We start from the raw sequence: 16,451 nt of genomic DNA on the forward strand, positions 1-16,451 counted from the left end.
CTCCTCAAGTCAAACACGTAACGGCTTCCTGTACATGAGCGGAGCATAAACACATCAGCATCACTTCCACTACAGCCCGACCATCAGAGCTCAGGGGCCAAATCAAACATCCTCTGGACCCCGGCCCAGGAAGTGACCTCATAGCTGAACCAATGACATGTCCCAGTAGACGTGAAGTGCTCATAGAGGCCACATTCAGGGAGATGGAGCGATGGACCGGGCCGTGTGGAGGTGTCAGAGAGGGCGCCGTGTCAGCAGGTCTCTGTGTGCCAAGGTTACAGGGCTCATCCTAGACCAGGGGTCTGCAACCTTTACTTTGATAGGAGCCTTTTTTCCTCAGCTCACCTGGATTAAAGTCATTCAGGAGACACAAAATCTACTTTATCTTCATCATAAAAAACTATAGAATGTAAAAAAAATTCTATACAGAGTTAAAATCTAGTAAATACTTATTGAAAAAGGGAGTTTTTTTGTGTTTATGAAACTGTATATGTGATGTCTTAGTTTTTTAATTTCTTATAAATTACCAAATATTTTAATAAGAAAGAAAAAAAAGTAATGTAAAAAAATTGTAAATTTTCAAATAAATGAAATTTCAATGAGCTACAAAAATTCAAAATTTAGAGAATTTCCCGAACTTATAAAAATATCAGAATTTTGCACAAAAGAAAAAAAAATAAAAAAAAATATATTTTAAAAAATCACTTAATTTTGAAATTGCTAAAAAGTGAAATTAAAATAACTTGAAAAAAAATGCAGAAATAAAAAAATTAATTTGCCAAAATTAAAAAAATATAAAATCTCCATAAGATGTGTTTTTTTGTATGTTGAAAAAAATTAGGAAAAAAAATGAAAAATAGAAATTTAAAAAATAAAAAGTTCAAAGAATTTTGAAAATGTGTAAAAAAAAAAATCCTAAAAAGATTCAAAAATTTTGAAAGTTAAAAAAGTTTAAAAACTACAAAAAGATGATAAAAATTGAAAATAATTGAATTGAATTTGCCAAAATTAAAAAATGACGAAATCTTCAAAAAATGTGCTTTTGTATGTTGAAAAAATGAAAAAATATTAAAAATTGAAATTTTAAAAATTAAAGTTCAAAGAATTTTGAATAAGTGTAAAAAAAAAAAACTTAAAACGATGCAATTATTTTGAATAGTTAAAAAAGTTCAAAAAGTTTATAATTGAAATTTAATGAATTAAATTTGCCAAAATTAAAAAATTGACAAAATCTTCATAAAATGTCTTTTCCTTGTATGTTGAAAAAATTAGAAAAAAAAGCAATTAAAAAAATAAAAAGTTCAAAGAATTTTGAAAAAGTGTAAAAAAAAAAAAAACCTTAAAACAATGCAAATATTTTGAACAGTTAAAAAAGTTTAAAAACTACAAAAAGTTTATGAAAATTGAAATTTAATGAATTAAATAAAGAAAATTAAAAATTCTTGATTTATTAATATTTTTTAAAGCTACAAGAAGCCCCTGCTAGACCCATGGCCTGGACTTCATTTCAGCCGTTTGAGGGTCCAGGAGTTTTTCAGACCACTCTGGTATTGAAGTTCATCTTGAATCATATGTAAACGTCCCTGACATGAAGCTCTGGTGAGGGCTGAGATGATAAACATGATGAAGTGTCAGCGTTGGGTTTGTCACCATCTCTCCTCGACCACAGCTCGTCTGGAGAGCAGACAGATCCTGACATCTACTCTGTGATTTGTTGTTGCTGCATGTACGTCCATACATCTGGGCCATAAATTTCTTTAAATACAGATGAGCTCCATCCAGACACACACATGTAACCATCCAGTGAGTTATCACCGCTTCATGTGAGGAATCTCAAATAAAGTTCCTTACTCTGCTAACACGACGTAACATGACATACCGCTCTGTGACGAACTCCGGTTTTCCTCCTTCCCAAATGGAAATAAGATCGGAAAGTTCCTGTAGGCCTTCCAAACCTCTGCCCTCTTTCTTTATGTTGGATTTTGTGGTTGAAGTGACTAATTGGAACAAGAAAAGTGACGTAACCACATCTGTAGATCACATCAGCTCATCTCTCACTGCAAATAAGGCCGATTAAACACTCCCCACACAGGATCTGCTCCTGACGATTTAAACCACCATTCAGAGGACTTTCTGCAGAGGTTTGAGTTTAAAGGTCATGATTTATTCAAAGCAGAGAGAAAGTTTCTCAGTTTCCAGAGGAAGTGAAAGCCGTGTGAGGAATGAGCACGTCATGATCTGAGCGACACACTTTCTTAGAAACAGCTCGGCTCTGTGAATGTGTCAGGAGCGTTTATGTTGAAAGGGAAAGAGCGACGTGCTGACAGGCGTGGTCTGAGGGTTCACAGAGGTCATCAGCTGGACCTCTGCTGTCTCTTCTGACAGAAATTTCCAGAACAGTGACATGTTTTGAATGTTTGTCCTCAGGTGAAGCAGTGTGGAGGTTATCTCTGAGGCTTTCAGGCCTCAGGTCGGATCAATCAGGAGCTGGACCGGCTCTTTGAAGACCAGGACGTCAGCCTCAGGGCGGCTTTCACTCTCCGCTCGCACTCTTTGACTTTTTCAGATCGTTTCAGGCCACACCGCTCACTATACACCTTATATTTAAAGTAACACACACACACGCTCACACACTCGCTCCACACACTCCAGGAAATGAAGCCCATTACCTGCACATGGAGTTTGAAAAGTGCTCCCTGAACAGCACAGACACCGTTTCACAGAGCGGCCTTTCACACACACATGTGCACACACACACACTGTCAGACAAAGGGGCAGTTCTCTCCAACACGGGTGTGGCTCACCTGAAGTGGGCCTGTGTGTGTAGACGTGTGTGTGTGTTCTGACAGATAAATGATCTATCGCACTCAAACCATGTTGTGATCAAGGCTGTAAACTTGTTTATTCTGCTGTAAAGATCAGCGTTTTGAATTAGTGTGTATGTAGTTTCTGTAGTTTCTGCAGACAGCCCCTGGTGGTCACCCCAGGAACTGCAGTTTGTTACATTTCCATATCAGTTTCAAAACTTTTGGCCTGAGTTTGCTCTCAGTTTTGATGCATAGTCACCATTGGAGAAAGTTTGAAAAGTTTTTATGTTTTGACTTAAAAATAGTGAAAATTTTGCATTTTTTTCTTTTGAATTTCATCTTTTTTTCTCCAAATGTTTTTTTTCCTAGTTTTTTTTTTCTCAATTTTTTAAAACTTTTTTTTTTTTTTTTTTACACAGTGGAGTCTATGAGGGACTCTGGGAATCTGAATGGAGCTGGATAACAAAAAAAAAAATATATATATATATTTTCTTTTTTCGAGAGTCTGATCTCTTCTTGGCTCTCCCTCCTGACGTATCGTACTATTCCTGAAAAAAATATACATATATAATAATAATAATGACTCAAATTTATATAGCCTCTTTCAAAATACCCAAGGTGCTTAACAAACAGAAATAAAAAATACACAAGAACATCAGCTATCAGTCATTGTTAAAAGTGACGTAAAACCATTTTTTTTGTTTAATTGTTTTGTTTTGTTTTTAACCTCTAAAACTAAGAAGACTTAAAAACAACAGCCCAACAACATCTTCATGCCTCCTCCACAGCCTCTGGTCTGAACTCTGGTTCAAACTCTTTAAACTCTGCTCAAAGCTGAGTCACTGTGGTAGAAATGCTGACTCAAGCTAACTTCCTTCAGGAGTCAAAGAGAACAAAGGCGTTCCGGAATCTTCTCCTTTCTGTCTCTGTGGATAAAGAAAATTCCAGAATGTTGCTGTGGATGGTTGAAATGAAGTAATGTGATATCATCAGGCTGGGACAGTGTCATGAATCTGTTTCAGGGAGCAGAGTCTGAAACACAAAGTCCTTTGTACAATCATATTATACGGAAGCGTATTGCATTCACTTGAAGAAAAAAACAACAACTCAGGTTTTTCAGAGTAATTTATTCTTCGGTTTGTTTTTTGTTATAATTATTATATTGGTTTGTTTTTTGTTATAATTATTATATTGGTTTGTTTTTTGTTATAATTATTATATTGGTTTGTTTTTTGTTATAATTATTTCTGTTTTTATGAGTAATTTTTTGTGGTAATTAATTTTGTTTTTCTGATTAATATTTTTTTTATTGGTTTGTTTTTTTGTTATAATTATTTCTGTTTTTAATCCTAAAAACAGGAGGAAAAAATTACCACGAAAAACAGGAAAAGTAATCTGACAACAGAAAAAAAATTACTCATAAAAACAGAAATAATTATAACAAAAAAAAAAACAATAAAAAAATATTTATCAGAAAAACAAAATTAATCACCACAAAAAAATTACTCATAAAAACAGAAATAATTATAACAATAAACAAACCAGTAAAATAATTATAACAATAAACAAACCAATAAAAAAATACTAATCAGAAAAACAAAATTAATTACCACAAAAACCAAACGGAAGAATAAATTACTCTGAAAAACCTGAGTTGTTTTTTTTTCTTCAAGTGAATGCAATACGCTTCCGTATAAACCCAAATATTTTAAACATTTGAAAAAACAAAGAAAACTTTTAGCCCTGAGAAGAATAAAAATAAAAACACTTGGGGAGAAATCTGGACAGTTACAGCACAAAAATAACAACATTCAGGAGAAAATGTCTTAAACAGCTGATCACTGCAGTCACCACTTTGAACCAGAGGAATAAAAACAGGGTTTGTTTATTTTACAAACAAACAAACCTTTCTGTAAGCTGATGTTTCTGAACACTTTGGAGTCAGTCACATTCAGACCAACCCCCCAAACAGTCTCCTGTAGGCTAACACTGCCCTCTACTGGTGGAACAGAGACTTACATCACCCTGAATATCCTCCCACTGCAAAGCTGCAGACAGAAGTCTAAACACTAAAAATATGAACTGCAGCATAAAAATTTACCTCAAAATAAATTTAGTTTTCAAAATAAAAGCATAAAAGAAGAGAATCTTTGTGAAAATTTGACGTAAACTCTGAAACTGTTATTTTTTTTCTTCTCACTCTTCTGCTCACTTCACATATGTGGCATATTCCAGATTAAAACAGCTTTAAGTGTATTATTCTAACAGATTTATACCTAACATATCTACTGTGTGTTAAATAAAGGTGTATTCTGTAGATTTAGTGGTTTATGCAGGGACAGGAAACAGGAAGTGGTCCTGATGGAGAATCAAAGATGTTTGTGTCAGAGCGTGAAAAGGAACAGAATCAGTTTTTAATCAAACCCAGGAAACAGTGATGAGCTATCAGCTCCGCATCCAGATACAGAGATAACACACACACACACACACACACACACACACACACAGGGTAACACACACTCACGGCCTCCTGCAGTCTGTCACACACACTCAGCTCTCTGTGGGAGTTTCTCGCGGCTCAGGACGGCTGATAGTCCAGGTCTGTGTTTGATAACAAACAAAACGAGACGCCAACGTCACCAAACACTGAGCCACCTGACACACACACACACACACACACACACACACACTAGGTGGAGGAGGGGGTGTGTTTGCGTTGAGGTTTATTCTCGTGGAGCTGATCCTCTCTTTCTTTGTTTTTTTTTGCTGAGTCGATGGAAATATGAAGATGTTTGGTTGAACTGTGACTTGTTATCAGACTGACTGTGGGCTTAATGAATCACCTTTAAGAGAATCCTCTTGTTTATTATTGGTCTGTTTTCATCTGTAGGTAGCTGTGGCCATCTTTGGTGGTCGGTGGTTTCTCTGAATATTCAGCCTGTTTAATAACGGGATTTTAACCATTTAATAAACAGTTGACGTGGTGCTGAAGATGAGGACACAATGATGAGAGCCAACTAATACATGTTTACTGAATTATTGCTAAATCACAACAAATGTTAGTTCAGGATCTTTAAAATCACCAACAGGTCTGAAGGAAACAGGAAGTCAGAGTCGTTCAGTATGTAAAGACACATCTTCCCTATACTTCCTTATTCACCTCCTCTTCTTCTCGTCTTCTTAACTCAGTTTTCCTGCTTCTTCACTCCTTCTCCCGTCTGTCTTCTCTCCTCCTCACTAACTTCCTCTTAGCTTTTTTCTCCCTCTTCCCTCCTTGTTTTCTCCTTATTCACTTTTCTTCCCTCTTTCCCACCTGCTGCTCCCCCATTCTTCACTCCTTCACTCCTTCTTCCGCCCTGTTTCCTCTCTTCAGCTTCCTTCCTTCCTTCCATCCCGCTTCTTCCCTCCTTCTTCTTTACTTCTTCCTCTCTCCTGCTTCTTTCCTTTCCTCCTTCTGCTTTTTTCCTCCAGCTTCGATCCTTCACTTATTTTTCTTCCCTCCTTCTTTCCTATCTCCCTCCTACTATACTTCTTCCTCTCTGCTGCTTCCTTCCTGTCCTCCTTCTTTACATCCTCCTCCCTGCTTCTTTCCTCTGTCTTCTCTACTTCTTCACTCTTTATTTCTTCCTGCTTCTCTGCTCCTTTGTCCCTTCATTCTTTACTCCTTCCTTACCTGCCCTTTCTCTTCTTGTTCCCTCCTTCTTCCTTCCTTCTTTCTCCCTTCTTCCTCTCTGCTGCTTTCTTCCTTTCCTCTTTCTGCCTCTTACTTCCTTCTTCACTCGTTCACTTCTTCTTTCCTTCTTCTTCCTTCATTCTTCCCTACCTCTTCCCTCCTCTCTGCTGCTTTTTTCCTTTCCTCCTTATTTACAGTTCCTTGCGTCTTTCCTCCGTTTTCACTCCGTCTTCTCTGCTTCTTCACTTCTTATTTCTTCCTGCTTTTCTGATCCTTTGTTCCTCCTTCTTACTCCATCCTTACCTGCCCTTTCCCTTCTTCTTCATCCCTTCTTCCTCCCTTCTTCCTCTCTCCTGCTTCCTTCCTTACCTGCTTCCTTCCTTACCTGCTTCTGCTTTTTTCCTCCATCTTCACTCCTTCACTTCTCTTTCTGCCCTCCTTCTTCCCTACCACATCCCTCCTACTTTCCTACTTCTTCCTTTCTGCTGCTTCCTTCCTTTTCTCCCTCTTTACTTCTTCTTCCCTGATTCTTTCATTCGTCTTTACTCCGTCTTCTTTACTTCTTTACTCCTTTTTTCTTCCTGCTTCTCTGCTCCTTCGTCCCTTTCTTCTTCCCTTCTTCTCCCCACCTTCTTCCTCCCTTCTTCCTCTCTGCTGCTTTCTTCCTTCCCTCCTTCTGCTTTCTCCTCAGTGTTCACTCCTTTCCTACTCCTTTACTTGTTTTTCTTCCTCCTTCAACCCTCCTTCTTCCCTTCTTCTTCCTCTCTGCTGCTTTCTTCCTTTCCTCCTTGTGCTTCTTTCCTCCGTCTTGACTTCTTCTTCCCTGCTTCTCTCCTCCCTCTTTCCTCCATCTTCTCCACTTCTTCACTCCTTTTTTCATCCTCCTTTTCCCCTCCCTTTTCACTCCTTCTTCCTCTCTTCTGCTTCCTTCCTTCCCTCCTTCTGCTTCTTTCCTTCTTCTTCTCTCCTCATTTCCTCCTGCTTCTCCACTCCTTTGTCCCTCCTTCTTTAATTGTATCTTACCTGCCCTTTTCCTTCTCCTTCCCTCCTTCCTCCCTCCTTCTTCCCTACTTCCTTCTCTCTGCTGCTTTCTTCCTTCCCTCCCTCTTTACTTCTTTTCTCCCTGCTTCTTTCCTCCTTCTTTCTCTTCCCTTTTCCTTCACTCCGTCTTCACTCATTGTTTTTTTTTGTTTAAAGTTGTGATCGCCATCTTTTTTTTTTTACTAAATGGCTTTTTTTACGTTTCGCATTTTCAGTTTTCCACTTCCCTTAGCTTCAGTATTTCAAACAGTTTTCTGTAAGGAAACGTAACTTTTCCTGTATTTTATTAAATGACTCACAGATCATTTTTAAGATCAGATTAAACTCTGATCTGATTCAGCTCAAGACTGAAACATCCACTCAGGGAAAAAGAAAAGCTCTTAAGTCTTTAAAAGCAGTTTTCTGTCATTAAAAACAAACATGAACTCCTTCCTAACAACCTTCATCATCATCATCCTCCTCTCATCTGAAGCCCATGAAAACTGAACTTTATAACCTCTCCGTCTTTGTTTCGCTGACGAGCTTGACCTCACAAAAATAACACTAAATTGTTCAATATGTTGCTGTGTTAGTGTGGAATAAATTACGGCGCTGGGCTCAGCTCAGCCGGTGCGATGACACAATACGCTCTTTCAGATTTACAACACAAACATCAGCACAGCTTTCCAAAGCCACTCAGGCCTCTGTCAGTCATCTGTCGCCCATTGTCTTCCCTCTAATCCCACCATTGACAGTGAGGTCCATTTCCACCGCCGGGGACCCAGAATTAATCAGCCGGCTTAAATTAGCCCAGGGCAATTAAAGCACCCAGCTAACGCTTAATGAAGTGACCCTGCTGGTCATTAAACAATTCAAGGAATCAATCAGGGATCAATGAGCAGCGGCAGATGGGCTGTGGCCACTTAGAGGAAACCGTAGCTGGATGACAGCAGAGATGGACGGATCGTGTTTTATTTACGGGACAGATGGAAACATGTGACCCTCCTCACCCTCCTCTTCTTCATCCTCAACTCTCCCCCTACAGGTCTGAAACCCTGAGGATACAGTGAGCGCTCAGAGCCTGGTTCACTGAAGGACGCTCCAGAATATTAAAGCTCCTGTGAGCAAAAAAAAACATCTTTAAACTTTGTTCATCTCGTCCTGAAAAAAAGTAATTCTGCACTTTTTTAATCCATCAAATGTGGGAACTGGGACCGAAAATGAGAGGAGCTTTAACAGGAGCTTTAACAGTGCAGCATCAGATCTTCCCTCCCGACCTCTGAGGGTCCGTTTCTTCGAGGACAAAGGAACTCTGCTTTCCAGTACACATCCCTCCCTCCTTCTCCTTCCCTCTCCAACATCCCCCTCCCCCTAAAAACACACAACAATACAACCTCCTGCACCCCACCCCCACCCCCACCAACACCCTCCACCCTGCAGGTCCATCTTCTCCTCTGTCGGCTGTTTGTGGTCTCTGTGAGGATCCCTGTCCTGGACTGGCACGAGGCCAAAAAGACGAGGATGACTCAGGACTTTGATCCACATCCAAGGAAAAGGAAAAATTAATCCACCTGCATAATAAACGTATATATGTATATATATATATTAGGTAGGAGCCAAGTCAGTGCAGCTCTCTCTTTTTTTTTCTCTCACACTTTTTCTTCCACTCCTCATTTTGGTAATCCGCTCAGATCAGCACAAACAGGCAGCTTCATCAGCAGTTTAAAAAACAACAAAAACAAAACTCTTAAAAAAAGATCAAATAAATAAGTATTAAAAAGATAGAAAAAATAATAATAATAAAAAAAAATAAAATTAATAATAATAATAATAATAATAATAATAATAATAATAATAATAATAATAATAATAATAATAATGGGAACAACAATGGACAAAAATAAAAACAAAACAAACAAAAAACAAAACAAAGAAATAAATTGAATAAATAAAGAAAAAGTCAAAGTAGAAATAACAACAATCTGAAAAAAAGACAAAAAAAACAAACTTTAAAAAATTAAACAAAAATCCCCTAAACAATCAAAAAAATTAAAAAGCCCCTCAAAACAACAAATTAAATTACACAAATGAAGAAAAGTAAAAGTAAAAATAGCAACAATATTAAAAAAATAAAAAAAGACAGAAAAAGACAACTAAAAAAATAAACAAAAAATCCCCCAGACCAAAAATATCTAAAAACAAAAAAGACCCCCAGAACAACAAAAAAAAATTAATTGATAAACAAAAGAAAACGTAAAAACAGCAACAATATGAAAAAAAAAAATTTATAAAAGACAACAAAACCAAACCTTAAAAAAATAAACAAAACCCCCAATAATAATAAAAATAAAAACACAAAAACAGTTAAAAAACAAAAATAACAATGTAAAAAGACCCCCCCAAAAAATCAACAAAATAAAATAAATAGATTAATAAATGAAAAACAACATAAATCTTAAAAAAGATCCCATAAAACAACTTACAAAATAAAAAAAGAATGAATAAATAAATAAAAGTAAAAACAACAACAACTTTTTAAAATAAAAAGACCAGACGTTCATCTTATACACTGTATTATTCATGACATATTGAATTCAGTGTTTTTGTGACCTGTGAAACATCATCATCACAAATAAAAGAAACAAATGCTCATCAATGACCCTGAATCATCTCGCTACTTTTTTATTAAACCTTTTTTTTTGTGGTGTGGCAGCAATAGGCTTCCGTACTTTACAGAAGAACAGAAACAAGTGATAATATCAATATGAGGAAAGCGTTCAGAAATAATACAAAGTAAAAAATAAAATCAGTACGTTAAGGTGATGTGATAAATTCTAATGAATAACATCAAATCTGTTCAGTTAATTCTTAAAACCTGAAATTTGCATGATTAAAAAAAAATAAAAGTGTTTGAAATGAAAGTGTGGATTAGAAATGTTAGTGGGCAGAAAATTAACAAATTATCAAGGCATGCTGCAATGACACGGTCATAAATCATGTGATTGGTTGTTTTAGGCGTCCAGGGTGGATCAGGTTTATAAACTAACGAGTGAGATCCTGGATCCGGTCTGTAGGATGAAAAGAGGACCAACAGAGTCCAGAGAAAAAGAAGGTAACTCAGAGAAAGAGGAGCCCAGCAGTGTTTGTGTTGGTGCACATGTGTTTAAACGCATCACTGAGACCATGATGTCATCGCCGCTCGGTCCTCCCCCACCCGGCTCAATACACACAGCCTCACCCCCTCACCCCCAGCAGCACCGGCCAGCTGTCTCCCCCGCTGCTCTCAGCTGACGGAGCCCAGGCTGAGGGAGGGGGCGGGCGGGCCGACAGCTGAGCAGATGCAGGAGCCCCTCCTGGGTCTGCAGGGGGACGGGGTCTTTCCCAGCCACCCCGCAGCCGTGCAGCTGCCCCAGCACCAGCTGTCCGGGTGATCACAGCGAACAGAGGAGAGAGGAGAGAAGGAGAGAAGGAGAGAAGGCAAGGAGAGGAGAGAGGAGACCACTGCCTCAAACCAAAACAAAACAAAACCTGACTGCAATGTCACGTTTTGTGCATGGAAGTGAATTGAAACAGGCCTTTAGCTTTCTGTCTAACTCTGACATGTTTATAGTCATGCTCAAGGGTCTTTAACCTGTGGCTCTGGACCCTCATGCGGCCCTTTGACTCCTCTGCAGTGGCTACTTGTAGCTTTGAAAAATATTACTAAAATAAAGAATAGTTATTTTTCTTCCAGAGGGTATTGATGATTAAAGACATTGACACTAAATAAAATCCTGTGTTAACATTAAGTTGAACTAAATCTTCATCCCATCTGTCAATAAAGCCTGCCACCGCTCTACTTCACCTCCTACAACATCAACAGCCCACCAACTTTCCATGCACCTGTGGCTAACCTCAAGTTTTACAGCCCTGGGAAGATAACTACACCTACAAGAAGACTCATCTGGAAGAAAATACATACTTGAAAAAACGGGGAAAAAGTAAGTTGAGGAAAATTATCAAAATATGTTTTCAAATTCAAGAATTATGTCAAAATTTAAGAAATTAGGGAAAATATATTTAATTGCACTGATTTAATTTTTGAATTCTTTTTAAATGTCCAAATTGTTTTTAAGCTAAACATTTAAAATTTTGCAGGGATATCACAAAAACATTTTTTTTTTTTGCAATTTTTGCAAATTTTTTGTATTTTAATTTTTGGGAAAAAAATTTAAATTCAGAATAAAAATTACATTTGTTTCATAGATTTTGCATTTTTTTTCAAATTATCTAAATTTCATTTTTTGAAAAATTATGCGCATTTTTACAAGAACTATTTTTTTTTCAAATTTACAAAAAAAATTTGCACTTATTTTAAGTTTCAGCTGTTTTTGCAATTTTTGCACATTCTGAAAATTGCATTTTCTTTGTCAGTGGAAACACAAAGAACCAGTGCAAGTCAGGAACTAGCCCTAAGACCAGCTCAGTCATGAGGGGAGCCTGTCATCTGATGATGGTCCACTATGGTTTCTGAAGTCTGTGAAATTTTGAATTACATTATAATTAGTATTTTTTATGCAATTTTTTCATTCTTTTTTTTTTTAACTAATTTTTGCAATTTTTAGTTCATCTTTTTAATGTTTCAAAAGTATAATATTTCCAAAATTTTTGGTAGTATTGAAATTTAATGGAATTTTTTAGTTTGTTTGTGTTCACAATTTTTTTTTTTTTTTTTTGCAATATTTTTGACACAAAAAATTCAAAATGTTTGCAAATTTTAACCTTCATGAAGTTTTGCAATTTCCTCAATTTCATAAATGTTTGGAATTTTGCAAATTTTGCAGTTTTTTTAAATTTCATATTTATCAATTATTGCAAAATAATTTAATTTGAACGTTTTGGAGATTTTTGAAATTTCACATTTTTTAAATAAAATTTGCAATTTCTTTTTACATTTCAAAAATCCCACAAAAATGTTAAAATGTTTGCAAATTTTGACATGTTTGAAGTTTTGCCATTTTGATAATTTCAAAAATGTTTGTTTAATTAAATTTCATTTTTAAATCAATACTTTTTTATTTGAATAGAAGACCCTACATCACATGCACAATTTTTCCAACACAAAAAACTTCTCCTTTAAATAATTATTCACTACATTTATACCATGTTAAGAATTTTCAACATTTTTTTGTCTTTATTGTGAAGATAAAGTAGATTTTGTGTCTCCTGAATGACTTTAATCCAGGTGAGCTGAGGAAAAATGGCTCCTATGGAGGTAAAGGTTGCAGACCCCTGGTTTAGACACTGAAATTGTCATTTGTAGGCATTAATAAATTAATAAATAAGTAAATAAATAAATAAATAAATAAATAAATAAAATCATTTTTGGTCGACAAAACACAGGGGAGACAGAAACATGAGGAGGAAGTTACAGAAAACTGAAGCAGGAGGATGAACAGAAACTTCAAAGCCTGAAGCAGCTTTGATCAGGGACTCAGGGTCTGACACGAGGTCTTATTTCTGCCCCCCCTATAAAACCAGGACCATCTTCCTCTGAGGCCTGCAGACCTCCTCTCTGAGAACAAGGAGCAGCTCTGTGATTGGTTTATTCCTCCCCTCGGGCTGAAAGCGGTCTTCATTTACAGTAGACAGGATCAGGACTCGGGCAACAAACAAACCCCAAACACAGCTTTGAAAGGGGCCCCGCCCTGGACTGTCCCTGTGGTCCCTCAGAGTCTGCTGTGAGGACAGGAACAGGTGAGGAGGAGGAGGAGGGACAGTGGCTCACCTTTCTTCATGGTCGCTCACCCAGTGTTGGTTTAGGGGCGCCCATGCCGGGGCCCGGGGCCTCTGTGACGGATGGGTGCAGCTGATAGTCCTGGTCCAGGGGAAACTGATATAATGAGGGTCTGAAAGGGGACACATCCTGACCCTGAGGACACGGCCAACCTCTGGATCCTCCACCAGCCCGACTGTAAAGGAGATCTTTTATTGGAGATCAGGTCTCAGCGGGTCAGGGTCTACCTCTGAGGTGAGAGCAGAGGAGAAACCAGATCGAGGTTTTACTCCTTATGGTTCTCTGGTTTTGTTTTTATAACCAGATCCAGTCCCGTTAGCTGGCCCTCCTGTTAAACCTGATAAAGTGAATAAAACCCTTCTTAAAGACACACACAGCCTCATGTTTCTCACACACACTCAGAGTGTGTTCACGGTTTTTCTGTCTCGTGTTGAAAACCTGAAGAAACGAAACAAGAAAACCTTCAAAATCTTTGTTTTTGTTGATTAAAACTTAAAACTAAGGATGTGATTTTTCATCGACAGGTTGATCAAAACCTTAAAACCCCAAAAACTGCACAAATTTACATTTTGCACTGTTGGATCTAAAGAAGGTTCTCGACTAAGGGTGTTCAACCTGTGGCTCTGGGGCCTCATGTGGCTCTTTGACTCCTCTGCAGTGTCTCCGTGTAGCTTTAAAAATATATTTGAAATAAAGAATTGTTATTTTTCTTACAGAGGATATTAATGATTACAGGCATTAACAAAACACAACAAAAAAAATGAGTTGGACAGTATTGTAGGTTATGTTATCAAATAAAAAAAATAATAAGAATTTAAAAAATTTGAAAGGTTTATTAATTTCTTTTTCTTTTTTTTTGCAAAATTTTTGAAATAAAACATTTTAAGACAACATGTTCAAAAATTTAAAATATTTCTGAATTTCAAAAAAAATTTTTTTTGCAAATTTTTGAAATACAAAATTGAAATAAAAACTTTTTTTAAAAAAATCTATTAATTTTTCTATTTTTTTTGCAAATGCTGGAAATAAAAAATTGCAATAAACATTTTTTTTTAGAAATGTATTAATTTCAAATTTTTTTTTTTTTTTTTTTTTGCAAACCGCTGAAATAAAAAATTGAAATAAAAAAAATCTTTTGCAAATCTTTGTGACTTCAAAAGTTTTAATTTTTTTTTTGCAAAATTTTTAAATTAAAAATTAAAACTGAAAAAAGCTTGCAAATTTTTCAAATTATTATTTTTTTAAGTTTTGAAAATTTTTTAAATAAATAAAAATGAAATAAATAAAATTTTGGACAGTTTTTGCCATTTATTTTATTTTTTTCCAACATTTAAAACTTCAAAAGTAGTAAGTAGGAGTAAGCGGTAATATTATTTCAAATTTTTGAAATTTCGTGTTTTTTATTTTGGCATATTAAGAAAAAAAAATAAAATCTTTGAAAAATTATTGAAAATAAAAAAAAACAGCATCATCACATGTACAACTAGATACATTCAAAAAACTTCTTGTCTCCAAAAAATATTTATTTGATTTTTACTTTTGTGTGTAGACTTTTTTTACTTTTTGTCTTTATAGTGAAGATAAAGTAGATTCTGTGTCTCCTGAATGACTGTAATCCAGGTGAGCTGAAGGAAAATGGCTCTTATGAAAGTAAAGGTTGCCGACTCCTGGTTTAAGATGGATAAAAAAGAGTGAGCAGTTAAAGGTAAATGTTGTGTCTGTCCTCTGATCAAACTCTCAGAGCTCAGATTTTCAAAGAGAAAATCTGCTTCACTTCCTGTCTGACGTCTTCCCGCTCTGAGCCGTCTGTGCTTCGTGGACAGTTTCGTTTCATGACAGCAGAGTCGTCTCCTCCGTCACCTCGTGTGGTGTCAGCTGGACGGGCGGTGCTATCAGCAGCTCTGACCCCCCCCTGGTCCCCCAACAGTAGCAGGACTTCCCATCCATTATCCATCTGGGGCCCACCCCACCTCCCCCCTTCTTCCTCACACACACTCACACACACTCACACACACTCACACACACTCTCACACACTCACGCACATGAGGAGACACACACTCACAGTCCAGTAATCCTGACACAGACTTTTCCCTGAGTACTGAAAGATGTTTCCTGAGTTCCTCGGTGGAAACGGGTCTTTAGTTTCAGAGTTTGAACCTGCAGCAGGAGTTTCCTTTGTTTTGGCGCTGCCTCATGTGGACACTCAGGGAACTGCAACGACAGCCTGAGTCTGAACTGTCTGCTTTGACCTCTGACCTCTGACAGGTTTTTCCTCTCAGAGCTGAGGAGCGTCCTATCAGAGACGTTCAGCTCGTCACTTCCTGTTTGTAGAGAGGAGAGATCCTTTACTCATCCTGGAGTTTCATGTGTGGCCACTGGGGGGTGCTACAGTTGATCTGTTCAGACCCTCCTGGGTTGACCTGAGTACAGCAGGTCTGGTCTTGATGTGGATTCAGGTTTTGACCCTCAAACAGAGTCCTGATGTTCTCACCTCCTCCTCCTCCTCCTCCTCCTCCTCCTCCTCCTCCTCCTCCTCCTCCTCCTCCTCCTCTGTCAGAGCTGCTAGCGGCGGTGTCGAACCATTTGCTGAGTAATAACCTTCAGATTATGACCCTTTGTCACCTGGTGTCTCACCTGTCACCTGATAACAGCTCACGGCAGGATGTGTGTGTGTGTGTGTGTGTGTGTGTGTGTGTGTGTGTGTGTGTTTCTGTGTGTGTGTCCTGAATTAACACGCTGCTTCTGTTTCAGGACGCGGCGCTGCTTCCCGTGGTGGTTTGGTGGGATTGGAGTCGGCTTTGGCGCCTGAAAGTGAGAAAATCTCCACGAGCCGGAGGAGCTGAGAGTTCACAGGAAGCTCAGAGAGGAGTCAACTCCAACACCAAACAGAGGAGCAGAGGAGCAGGTCAGCTGTTTGACAGAGCTGTCACACACACACACACACACACACACACACACACACACACACACACACACACACACACACACACACACACACACACACACACACACACACACACAGCTTAATGAATGAGAACATTAAACTTACACATTAAATGGATTTAATACACAAAGAGTGAAGTCAATGAGTTCAGACTCTGCCTGGTGTTCAAGAGTTTTCTCACTTTATTCTGTCATTTACCAGATTAACTCGGAAACAGCAAAAACGGAATC

The 16,451-nt window shown here is 37.5% G+C and overlaps 1 protein-coding gene across 1 annotated transcript in view; it reads left to right on the forward strand.

Moving 5' to 3' along the window:
* Window positions 1-16,451, forward strand: part of LOC141796649 (uncharacterized) — a 128,600-nt gene that overhangs the window by 105,959 nt on the left and 6,190 nt on the right. The window contains exon 4 of the mRNA XM_074677878.1: window positions 16,029-16,182. Coding sequence (XP_074533979.1) covers window positions 16,029-16,182 — 154 coding nt within the window. The remainder of the gene's footprint in view (window positions 1-16,028; window positions 16,183-16,451) is intronic.

The sequence above is a fragment of the Halichoeres trimaculatus genome, unplaced genomic scaffold (assembly GCF_033239565.1).
Source record: "Halichoeres trimaculatus isolate MK-OKI-2021-1 unplaced genomic scaffold, fHalTri1.1 fHalTri1_scaffold_10, whole genome shotgun sequence".
Lineage (NCBI taxonomy): Eukaryota > Metazoa > Chordata > Actinopteri > Labriformes > Labridae > Halichoeres > Halichoeres trimaculatus.